Source organism: Numida meleagris, chromosome 3 (genome assembly GCF_002078875.1).
Source record: "Numida meleagris isolate 19003 breed g44 Domestic line chromosome 3, NumMel1.0, whole genome shotgun sequence".
Lineage (NCBI taxonomy): Eukaryota > Metazoa > Chordata > Aves > Galliformes > Numididae > Numida > Numida meleagris.
In genome coordinates, this window is record NC_034411.1 from 82,391,516 (window position 1) to 82,404,456 (window position 12,941).

The window sequence follows — 12,941 nt, forward strand, 5'->3', positions numbered from 1 at the left end:
TGAGAAAGACCAAATAACAAAAAATTAGTAGATTTCAAGTACTAGCCATTTTTATTACAGATATCTGGAAAAAAAATCACATAAACTCCTCAGTCTTAGAGGATTAACAGTGTTTTTTTGCCATCTTGCCATAAGCATAGTGCACAAAGTCCTGACACTGAAAATACTAAGACACTTTATGTGAATAAACTCAGAAATGAGTGCCAAAACAGATGTTCTAATTCAATCTAGAATTGACTGGAAACCAATATTTATCGTGCCACGTCTCCTCATGTCTCCGATGTGGCAAGGGTATAAATGGCATTGTGTGTATCATTATTCTAAAAATTGCAAGTAGCTTTTCTTGCCAGAAAGTATATTCAGAACATGGCTTTCTTGTTTAAAGCTCTCTCTGGACATAAGTATCTGATATGCAATCAAATTCTGAGAGTGATTACTTGTGTAGTAAGTACAAAGAATTACACTGCTATCCCATTGCCTTGTGCAGATTGCCTTACCTAAAAAATTATGACAGCAACAGTTAGCTGGTATTGGACAGACAGTGGTATTCTTTTGTTTGTTGTGAAAACTAGGAATAACTCTGAATGACATTTACTGCCTAGATTCCAAAACTCAGTATCATAATCATTGCGTAACATTCTATCATATCTGTAACATTTAAGAAAAGGGTTAAACAATTGTATCTCTTGACGTATGCAGAGATCTGATGAGCTGTCTACATTCTTACACATCCAATATATGGATCTGGGGCTTAAAAAAAATAAATAAATAAACCACACTGAGTTTGTAATTGATTGCATAAGATTTTCACATATGTTTAATCACCGCTGGAAAATAGAGTGAAACTGCAGGCACTCAAGTTTGGGGTTTTTTTCCCCAAAAACATAACTACATGCTAGTGCTGTAGTTTCCTGGATGAAAAGGAGACCGAATCTGAGTGAAAATTAAAACTAGCAGGTGCAGGTAGAGAAAAACCAATGCAGTGCACTTCAGTGGGAAGAGTAAGGGAGAAGGTAACAATGTAGAAATTATAACTGGCTCTAGCTGTTGACAACCACAAGTAAAACTTCAATTTCATTTGACAGTTTCCACTTTAAGAAAAGTCTGCATCTCAACAAGCCTGAAAACAAGTGCAGCAACTATTAAGCCAATATTTTTAAATAGCCTTTTCTTAAGGTATTAATTTCAAGTCTTAAAATGCTTTGTAATTGCTTGATGAAGGGAGCATGCTGCATCTTTGTTAGTTGGTTCTCTGCATTTCAAAATTTCAGAAGTCTCTTAATGTTGCTCTCCTGCATGGAACACTGCTATTGTCAAAACAAAACAAAACAAAAAACATACCAATCTTCTGCACAATTCCTTTTAAGATCGGGATTTATTACAACTGTGTGCTCAGAGAAGTTTCTGCATAGCAATCATGTTCTTTTCACCCAGCCATTGTATTCACCCTTCTGCAGAGCACAGATAATGCCCACAAGTTTGTAGATTCGTGGACTTTTAAGTCAGAAAGTACTTGTGCAATGTCGTACTTCCTACATGATAGAGCCAGGCATGAAGCATGGGAGGATTCTTGTGGAATATTTTGTGGGAAGATGCATGCACAGAAACAGTCCTTTGAACTTCAATACACCCACTGAAACAGGTATCAGAAAAGAACTCTGGATAAAAGTTTGCACCCCGGGCCTTCCCAAATTTCAGCATGTACAGATCTGAAGTTCACTCCTAGAACATGGATAGGGATGTTTAGTGCTGCTTCTCACCCCCTATCACCTCCCATTCTTCCATGGCTTTTAAGGAAATCCCAACAACTTTGCTCTTGCCTGCTGACAGTATCCTGCCTTGCTGGTGAGATGGGCTCCCAGAAGAACGGTCAATGATCGTCCTGTAATTACCACAACTATGTGCAGCTGTATATATACATTTTGATCGCATATAGTAGTTTCCTTGTACTACTCAGTCCACCATCCGACTTAAAAAAAGTGCTATCAATCCTGTGAAATTTGCTGAAGCCACGAATACTCTCCTTGCAGCCCTGTGTCCCATGCAGTTTGGTCTCCTTTGATGGAAGAAGGAAAAGTGAGATTCATGGGACCATAGAAAGAATAAGCAAGAACAGAGGAGTTTCTATATTGTTTATCTATTTTGTCCTCCAGTTCCTTACTTTCAAATGCACAAGCAGTTCCCAGAACTCTTGATTCTTCTTTTGTCTTCCCAGTGGGATTGAAGATAGACTTTAGAATCTTTATCCTAAAGATAGTATAAAGATAGGCTTCCTCATGATGGCCCTATGACTCTTGCTTTTATTTCTGCAAAGTGTCCCAGTTTCAACTGAAAGGATGAAGAATGATCTTACTTCTTCTTTTCCTCATGTTTATGGAAGTGGAATTAACATCAGCAGGTTTACGCTATTCAGGCTAAGAAGCTCATGGAACCCCAATTCCCTATTTTGCCTGTAAATATAATATAAAATGAAGGTGGCAGCAGTTGCCACTGTGCTTCAAGCAGTATCCAACGTTTTCCACCAATGTTAGGTACAGTCCAAATGTTAGAAATGGAGAAGGAAACAAACTGTCTCCAGGAAACTGGTTAAGAGCACATGCCTCCTGGCCAATCTGTTAAACTTCAGCTATGTAGCTAGTAGTTCAGCATGGAACCTTCCGGTTGCACACAGGAAATTATATGCCCTATCTTGAAACCCCTCTCATCACATCAGATTCTAATCAAAGATAACTGACTTCAGGATTTAGCAGCCCTCAAAATAGAGTGGCTCCAATACCTCTGAATTCTACTAAAATCAAGTTTGTGCACCACACTAGATGGTCAAAATAGGGTGTTAGAATCACCTTCTCCCTAATTACTAACTGCCACTCCCATGGCAATTCTTGAAATAACTCTCAAGATCTAGGATGGCTTTGAGTATCTGTTAGCTTCTCTTCTAGAGCTACTCAACTAGAGTTACAAAAGTACAAGGAAACTTGTAAGTCTCTAAGTTTCCAGCTATTGCCAGTACATTGAAAAATTATCTCTTTCACCTTCTTGTTAAATCCCATCAGAGGTGTAGCAAGAGTTTTTGTCTGCACCTAAAGTTGCTCCAGAAAATGACCGCCATGGTAATTAGGAAGCTTTTTCTAATTTATTTTTATTAAATCCATCTAACACCGAGTTACAGTTGTTCCCCCTTGGATAAGCTACTTTTCCACAAGGAGAGGAGCAAAGTACTCTGGCCATCCCAGTGTATGATTCTTTTGGACTCTGAAAGTCCACAGCTGAACAGAACTGGAGCTCAGCTATCTGTGTTCACAGCTCTCCTGTTCTGCACATAGTACTTAACTAACCCAGTGAGATAAAGCCCACAACTGCACATAAGCAAATTTAAGCTTAAGTACATCCATATAAGTATATGTAGTTCTGTGATTTGTCTATGATCGAAATTTGCTGCATATTCCCTAGGGTTACTTATCTTCAAGGTACCTTCTACATACAAACAATATCGTTGTCTCAGGCTGCCTAGTGTTTGAATGTACATTTGAAATTTTAAATCCATTTTTCCTTAAAAAATTGTGCGGGTTGTTGGGCTGCACTTTGGTTTTGTTGTTTTTTTTTTTTTCTTTTTGCAAATGACAGTTTGTTTCTTTCTTTATCCTCACTGAAAAATTTCCTTCTCTTGTATCCCCATAATTTGTTGGTCACATCAGAGCCAACCATTGTACAGCATCTGCACTTCAGGCTAGAAACATTAGCCACTCAACTCAAACGTCTTTTCTTTCAGCTACAGTACTACCTACCATGTAAAACAGGAAAAACGCCTTCCATGTGAATTAGTCTGCAGAGAAGGCCACGGCACATTCTACCACTGTCCTTCACAAACAGAGCAGGAACAGTGGAAGTGCGGGTCTTGAAGACCAAGCTCCAACTGACAGAGAAGCTAGAGACTGGAATGATCAGACATCCCCAAAATCTGGCATTATCAGTGTGATGCTGGAAGGAGAAGGACCTCCTTCCTTCCCCCAGAGCTCTCAGTCCTTTAAACTATTCTGATGCTTTTAAAAAAAGGCTACGTTCATAGTCCTGGGTAACCAGATGAATGCAGCATGAAAGCTTCACTTGCAAGGAGAGCTCTTTCTATCAGGCTCGTTATTGAGTTAGGCTCCTGGGCTCACAAACTTTTCATTTTTCTCCATATAGGGAGCCTACATGTTGCTGTGATATTATCATTTTGAGTTAACAGTTGAATATCAATATGCACTATACATGCACTGTATAATCATCAGTTCTTTCAGAGGACTTAAGCATGTGACAGTTTAGTTTGTGACTCCCAAACAGGCTTAGGCCTAAGACAGGCAGCAAACATACCTGCAGCAAAGGCACCCACGTGCCTGCACACTCTCTGGACATGCAGGGACACCCAGCTTCACTGATGCACCATTACAGAAAGATCTGTGAGCTGTGCTCAAGGAGCCTCAATTTCTACTTTGTGCCAGGTAAGTATCAAACTGTTTGTTGAAAAAAACAAAAGAGGGAACTTTCACAAAAACCCTAACTCCTCAAACACATTGCTCCAAGATATTCAACAGATCACAAGATTAGAATGCTCCCCTTCCACAGATACCACTCACAGTGGTTTGAAATCTGATGTTGCAAGGATGAAGGGATGGTGAGGTCTCTGCCATTGATGAGGAATACCTAGGGGGAGAAAAAAAAAGAAAAAAAAGAAGAATAGCACTGTACAAGTCGCCTGCTTTATCCTAAGGGCCTGACAAGTTTCTCCAGCCCTAGTTGTTGAAGGAAACTCAGTAAGTCAACAAACTGACAGACAGGGGAAGCGCCTGGAAAGAGACAAGCAGGTTTCAAAGAGAGGATGCATTTCTGCCACCCCCCAGGGCAAGCAGTCAAAGCATTCCATCATCCATTGTCCTGATCCCTGCAGGAGCACCCTGCTCCCAGGCTGGCATGCTGCAGCGTGTGCTGATGTCAGCATGAACTGGCAGCAGGGTTTTACAAGAAAGCTTTTAGCTCAGAGTCAGAAATGGGCTCAGGAAGCCAGAGGGGTACAGACCTGGAGGAGAAGGACATGGTCTCTTCACTGATGACCCTAATCTCTTTCACTTCTCCTGAAGTCCACAGAACCTACTCAAAGAAGTATCTCAAATTTCCTTGGATCTGCAATATTATGATTATCATCTGAGGAATACAGTAGTTTAAATAAACAGTAATTTTTCCTTAGGGTTTTCCGCAGCGAGGAATGCTGGAAAGTGTTGTAGAAACTTGTATTGCTAACTATCAGGACATCCAGAACACGCAAGAAACACTGCCCCCTCTCTAGCCCTTGTGATGCATGAGGCAGCACATAACAGACCTCTGCTTCACTGAGAGCTGAACGCAGCCTAGTTCGCAATACAGATCAGCTCCACTTCCAGGGGACATTCCAGATTTGTAGGTGGGCATTACAGGAAGAAAGGTGTATCTGCTGGTGGTTTAAAGTGGTGGCCGGAGACATTCGGCAAATTTGAACAAGTTTTACTGAAGATAATAGGAAGAGATGGTGACCATGTATGACTTTTATAATATAGCTGTGTCACCTGGTAGAATCACTTTGTATTTGTAACAAGCCTACAAAAAATTATGGAAGTTATTGGCTCAAAAGCCAGCCTATAGAGGTTACTCTCTGGAAAGATGTGTCCAACTCTTGTCCCAGAAAGGAATTAAGTCCTCAGCATAAATAAAAGGCAAATGATCTTAAAATCTAGTGGTTCTCTGTAATAGCCAAATCATAATCTATATGACAACTGTTTGCCACGACCTAATTTTGCAAGCCAGCTCTCTCATTAAAGTGAGGATAAAGGTTTACAAGTTTTCCAATGTATTTCAATGAATTTCTGGCTCTTTCTGTAAAGAAATACATATATAAATATACTTACAATCACAATTTCTCAGGCCTAGATGGTTATTGCCATGAACTACAGGAACTGTAGGAAACAAACTTTTGTGTATCACAAACCTTAGAAGACAGTGTCAGGTAATTTCAAGATGAATTCACAGAGTGCAATTTTTTTTACCTCTTTAAAAATCATATTTAAAGTATCCCAATTCATTTAGTGAAATTGCTGAAGATTCCCATAATTCTACAGAAAATGAAGTATTAATCCAGAATACAGAAATGCCAATAGGAAAGAAGAGCATAACCAAGAAAAAAAAGAAGAGAATTTATCTTCTGCCCCACATTAACAAGAATAGGGCTGTGAAATTACCATCTCGACTGACAAAAGTTCATTCGTGCAACGACTATAAGATTTACAGTATTGCTCTACAGCACCACAGAACCAGTAATCTTCGTCAAGGAATAAAAGCTAAATATTTATAGGGAAGTGGTTGTGCTGGAGGACAAGAAATGGGAGATGGATAAATGTAGCTTAAAGCCTTTGAACTATTTCTCTATTTAATTTTCTTCTGATAAATAGAGTCTACAGAGAAACCCTTAGCTCACATTTCCCCACAGTGATGAATACGATGTGTTTCCACAAAGCACACCTCAGAGACCAGCCACACCCCAGGGTAAGGAGCAGAAACCCGCATCCACTGTCCCAAGCTGAGACCCCAACATCACATTGCCAGCCTCCCGCCCTCACTGTGAGACGCAGTGCTGGGCCCAGCGTACGCTGCTGCCCTCAGCTCCAGCAGCCCATGCAGAGCTGAGAGCAGGACACTGATGAGGAAGGGCAGAGACAAAACTGGAATGCAGCATGTGAGGCAGAAGTCAGGAGCCTGAGGAGATGTGGCATCTCCATGGGCTGGAGGCAGCCACGCCATGTCAGTGGGTATTTCTGATGCTGCCAAAAGAAGCACCCAGAGCAGGTGACATCTTGGGAGTGGCCCTCCCGAGCACATCGGTGCATTGGCACGCAGCAAGGCAGCAAGGTAGGGATGCACCTCCCGCCGCCCAGGGCCTGGGTCACCCGGGGCTTTGTGCACTCTCCCCTCACCTACATGCCACGGCTCTCAGCAAGAGAGCAGGCCTGATGGGGAGCTGGGAGAGGAAGGATCCCGGCTCTCTCCTCCACAGGCCACAGCTTCAATCTGTTTATCCTCATTGCTCACAGCGGGCAATGTGGTAATGTTACATTTGAAGCCTCCTCTTGATGGAGAAGACTGGAAAATGTGGTCACATGTGTTTCTTGGCAAGGGTGAGGGGCGAGAGGGAGAAAAGCTTCCGAAGTGGCAGGGACCTGATGTACAAACATGGCACCTACCAACACCCCTCTGTGCGGCCGGAGTGCCCGACTCCCCTCCGTCCCGCCAGCACGCAGGCACGCTTCCTCTCTGTGACAAGCAGTGCGACTAATTACATCGATTTCCTAATTACGAACGCCTCGCTGTCCCCACATCGAGCTGCTCCCACAGCGAGGGGCCGGGGCGGGGCGGGGCGGCCGCTGGGGCCGGAGCCCGGAGCCGCGCGGCGGGAGGCGGCCGAGGCCGGGCCGGGCGGGGGCAGCACGGCCGCTCCGGTGAGCTGGGCAACCCCACCCAGCGGCCCCTCCTGCAAGAGGCGGGGTCGCGGGGACCCCGAAGGGATCGCACCTCGCCCCTCACCCCCGAGTCGGGCATTCTGCCCGCCCCTTCGCCCGCCCGCTCCCCGGGGGCGGGGAGGGCCGCCGTCCCGCTCGGTCCCGCGGCTCCGGGCTCCCCCCTCCGCAGGGCCGCCTCAGGAGGGGCTGCCCCGGTGCGGGCAGAAGGAAGTCAGGGGTCGGGGCCGCGGCTCAGCAGCTCCGTCCTGGGCAGGGCCCCGCGGGGCGGCCCCGGGGAACGGCCGGCTCCGGCTCCGGCCGTGGCTGTGGCAGCGCCCGCTCCCTCCCGCCCGCGAGCGGCGCATGAATGAGCGACCGAATGAATGAATGACGGGCGGCTGCTTACTTGAGCATGGCCTCTTCCTTCTCTTCCTCCTCTTTCTGCCGGTCCATCACTGCCATGATAATGTTCCTCTCTTCCTCTGTCAGGTGGCTCAGGTCGGGCAGCTCCTGCATCGGGGGGGGCACCGTGGGTGGGCGAGGGCCGCGGGGCCCCGCCGAAGAAGACATTTTATTTCTGCTTCTCCCTTACACCTTCTACCTCGGCCAGGCGAACCCCGCCGGCTCTCCTCCGCCCCCCCTCACAGTGTAGTCCTCCGAGCGTCGGCAGCCGGCAGCTCTCTGGCAGCAGCGGAGGAGGAGGCGGAGACGCAGCCTTTCATGGTTGCTCGCATCCACCCCAGCCCGGCTGCGCTGCCGCTCGCTCCCTTTGTCTCCGCGGCTTCAGGGAGCTCGGGGGCCGCCGCGCCGCCGCCCGCAGCCCATCCTCCCGGCGGTGGGCGTGCGGGGCGGGGGTGCCGCGGCGCGGGGGCTTCCCGATGGCCGCCGGCGGGCTGCGTGCGGAGGGAAAGAGGCAGGGAGGCGGTGTGCGCCGCGGGTCGGCCGGGAGGGGCGGGTGCCGCCGCCGCGATGCGATGCGATGCTCCGCTCCTGCGAGCTCGGCGCCGCGAGGAGGGAGGGGAGCTCGGGGCCGCTTAGGCGGAGTCCGAGGCGCGCCGCCGCTGCCTCCCTCCCAGGCGGCCGTGCCGGAGCCGGAGCGCCGGCGCCGCTGTCCCCGCTCCCCTCGCTCTTCCCGCCGCCCCGGCACTGCCTCTCTCCTCGTGTGCCCCCGCGTGCGTCCGCTTCTCGAGGCGGGGTCGGGAGCTCGCCTCGGTCCCCGCCGGGACTGCTGTCTCACCGAAGGCGGGTGCCACCCCGGGGAACGGGGCAGCCGCTGAGGAGTTGTGCCGCGGGCTTTCTGCGGGGCGGCCCGAGGCTGCGGGCCACCCAGCTGCCGCCGAGCCGCCGCTCCCTCGAACATCAGCCATGCTTGCCTCGGCTCCAGCTGCACACCCGTAACCCCGAGTCAGCGCCATGACCGTTCGACCATCCCTTCTTAGGATCCAGTACAAGAGCACTTTCTATGCTTCCTGCAGCAAGTGGCACCCCCAACAGCGGTTCCCTGCACATCTCTCAGCTCTCCTCATCACTGTCACTCAGACCAATTTTTTCATAGCTGAAACCCACCAAAATGGCCATGAAACGTGCCACAGTGCACTGGCCAGTTGAAAAGGAAGGGCGCAATAAGCAAACTATCATTCTAAATACAGGTACCTTCCCCTATCAGTTTCTAATCTGTTTTGGGGGAGCAAGTAACGAATTCAGCAGCCCTTCATTAGCAGAGACTGATTACCTGTGTGTATTCCACTGGCCAGATCCCTATAGATCTGAAAAGCCCCTCGTTTGAGCACAAGTCTATCTGTGAATAGTTGGACGTGCAAAGCTGAAATATGGAGAAAACTGCACTTTCAGGTAAAATGTGAACTACTCCTAGCACATTAAGACCTCTCAGTCATGCTTCTGTCGAGGTCACAGCGTGGAAACATCTCCAGTTTCTAGAGAGATCATCTGATGGGTATGAACCAAAGGAAAAAAAAAAAAATCTGTGCTGGCAGTGCTTAATGCTTCTTGCTGCCAAACTTGCTGGGTTTGCAATAGGGAGAGAGACCAGCTTTCAGCCAGCCACACTAATACCTCTCACACAAATCTGAGAGCTATGAACCTTCATGACCCTTGGAATTTGAGAAGAATTACTGTGACCATCTGCTTGTATCCTCCCAAGAGATTTTCTGCACTAAACAGTTCAGTAACATAATTAAAAAGAAAAAAAAATGATAGGAACTACTGCAACCACTAGAACTTTTGAGTGATAATGGGTAGATTCAGCCTCTTCCATCACTTCTGAAAGGGAAGTCTCAACTCTTCCAGCACATGAATGAAACAAACTTGAATGACCAACAGATGGCTCAGAAGAGATTAAAGTAAGTAAAGCACAACTAAGGACTGGTAAATATCATAATGCCACACTCAGTTAAAGATACAGACCCTCCACTAACTCATGTGGTGACTTCTCCCAGGGTCTGGCCGCATTATTACTTATAGATGTAGTGATCCAAGTTGTGTACTAACAAATCAATAAAATCACTTTCTGCCATCTGTGACCAGCAGGAAAGGTAGCCTTCTTGTTACAATATGATGCTAAAGAATTTATCCATTCATTTCCAACAAGTAAAAGTATGGCAGCCAACTCAAAACCAAAGGGAGGATTGAAAAGAATATGACATTGAGAAGGTAAGATACCACCTCAGCACCAGTTGTGCATCACAAAGAACTAAAAACATGAAATATCTGGAATTTTAATACAGATTTAAAGATTATGGTGTTACGGGTATCCATAGACAACCCACAGTCCTTCAGATTATTTGGGCCTGCACATGCCATTTAAAAGATGTAGCTAAAGGAACTGCAAGAACTAATTCAACTGCAACAAGTGGTCCTAGTGTTTCCGAGTCACAGCCTTAAGGCCAACCAAAAAAAAAAAAACAAAACACTGATGGTCTAAGTCTATAAGAATCAAGTGTCTCCACGATAGTTTCTGAAGAGAATATTGCATGAGGTTAAGTCATCCTGCTTACCTTTTTGCTTATTAATTACTGACACAGTCATGTGTGTGTGTCTGTTCTGTACTATTTTGTTAATTGCTGTACATAGGGTCGAGCGTGTGAATGGTGCTGTGTGCTGAATACCAAATAAATAGGAAAAGTATAAGAGGACTTTATATATACTTTCTCATATCTTAAAAGGAAAAGCTGAAAGCTTTTGCAGAATAACTGAAAAAAAAAAAAGAGGAAATAGTGTAAATAGAATTCTGTTATTGAAAAAAACAGAATTATAGAATTGTTTCGTTTGGAAGGGAACTCTTGAGATCATCTAGTCTAACCTCCCTGCTCAAGCAAAGTCAGCTAGATCAAGATGCTTAGGACTATTTCCAGTTGGGTTTTGCATATCTCCAACAGTGGAGATCCCACAAACTCTCTAGGTTATTTATTTCAATGTTCAACCACTCCCACAATATAAAAATGTTTCCTGATGTTCAAACAAAAGATCCGGTGTTTAAATATACAACCATTGCCTATTTTCCTGTCAGTGGACACCACTGAAAAGAGCTTGGCTCCATCTTATTTACACCTTCCCATCTGATATTCACTCAAATTGATAAGACTCCTTGAGCCTCCTCTTCTCCAGGCTGAGAAGTCTTAGCTCTCTCAGCCTTTCCTTTTATGACAAGCCCCAGTCCCTTAACCATTCTCACAGCTCTCCACTGAACCTATTCCAACATGACCGTGTTTTTCTTGTACTGGGGAACCCAAAACTAGACCTAGCACTCCAGGTATGGCTTCAACAGAGTAGAAGGCAAAGATGACCTCTCTAAACTGCCAGCAGTGCTTTTCCTAATATCCACAACATCTTAGGCACAACAAATGACTTTACAATATTTTATACATTTTTGCACAAAGGAAGTTGTCATGGTTTTATGATTTTTGTTATCAGTATTCCACATCATAACATCATGTAGTGCACTGGGAGTTAAAGAGTTAATGCTCCAGTTCCGTGGACTGTTGATATTTCTGGGTACCTGGTTCTCAGAAAAGAAGAAGAACTACATCTTCCAGAAGTCTTTCACTGTTCCATTTCCGTTTAGAGGGAAAGATAAAACTGCTGACAAGTCACGAGGCATTCCCTTCTTTCACCACTCGTCTCTGTGGTGTGTGCTCCCTGGCTGTCTCACCTTCAGCATTAGAGTAAGGCCTTCGGTTTTGAACACTCAAATTTAGTTTGATTTATTAGCTTCTATTGCAATTATATTGTATTATATTGTGTTATCTCGCATTCCAATATCATATTTCATAAATTAGTGGTCTCCCTTAGGTCATTGCCACTGTTTTGTTTTTAGGCCCGTCTTCCTATCTTTTCCCTTTTCTCCCTTCCCCCTCTCCCACGTCATGGGTATGTAGATCCCCTCCTCCTCCCCCCATAAGTCACAGAACCTGGCCGAACAGGCCTAGAAACCGTAGACAAAAGTAGAGTTATCTAGAGAATAATGCAGAAGAAACCATATAACCTATCTCATTTTCCATCAGGCTACATGAAGACACTCAGTTTTTACTGCTAAATATTTCAAACCCCGAGTGGTCATTTTTTATTTGCCCATGTTTGCTTTGTAAAGATGAAATAGTTGGCATTGTCATGCAAAGATGCATGGAAAGCCAGTCTACTTCAATACAGCATATCCTGAAGACAAAATGATAAATTTGAGCTTTGAAGAAAATTTCACTGCCTGGTTAGTAAGAATGCCTTCTGCCTGGTGGTATCCAAAGTTTCACCACCAAGATGCATCCTATTAACTCCATTTCTTTGAGGTCCTACACATGAAAGACTACTGTGAAATCTAGAAATGGTATGCAAATACAGCTGTTGTAATGTATCAGGTAAACGACTTTCTTAAACTTTGCTGTCTTGAGAAGCCAATCACTATCATAGTATATGTGATTAAAAGAAAAACATACTAGTTCCTCTTAAGTGAAAGCTATGAAGTCTTCTGTCACTCATCTATCACTTCTCTCTGTAACATTTCTATTTGTTCTCTGAATTAAAATCATCTGAATTACTAGAATTAATAATATGTATTTGTATTGCACTAAGTTCAGCCTCAGTTAACAATAAATGAAACTGACCTTCTACCTGTGTGAGAAGATAATTATGCTACGAAGTTAGCAACCTGTAGAAAAAAAATTGTACTAACTACCAAACTCTTGTTCAGAAGAATGACTGCAAGTTGGACTACTTTCGAAGTATGTTAAGCTAAATTTGGCAGGAGCACTGAATGTTTAATAAGAGCCTGTGTGGGGAGTTACAGAAGGAAGAATTCTCTAAATTCATGAACATCATTTTTCATTCACTTTTCCTTAACTTCCCAGTGAATTAAGCATAGTAATATAGCTGAAACCCACAGTAGTCTCAGCTGAATAGACTGAATAGAAGTTAGCAGCATTTACTCCA

General features: G+C 45.0%; 1 protein-coding gene across 17 annotated transcripts in view; it reads right to left on the reverse strand.

Moving 5' to 3' along the window:
* The window catches only part of RIMS1 (regulating synaptic membrane exocytosis 1), a 363,013-nt gene that overhangs the window by 285,295 nt on the left and 64,777 nt on the right, over window positions 1-12,941 (reverse strand). For 4 of the 17 annotated variants that reach the window (XM_021393093.1, XM_021393091.1, XM_021393090.1 and 1 more), the window contains exon 1: window positions 7,909-8,272. The exons of 1 other annotated variant lie outside the window; for it this stretch is intronic. In XM_021393093.1, the coding sequence (XP_021248768.1) occupies window positions 7,909-8,072 (164 nt within the window). In that variant the 5' untranslated portion in view covers window positions 8,073-8,272. Of the gene's footprint in view, window positions 1-7,908; window positions 8,308-12,941 lie in introns of those variants that run through there. 12 more of the 17 variants (XM_021393103.1, XM_021393102.1, XM_021393092.1 and 9 more) reach the window with 8 other exon arrangements.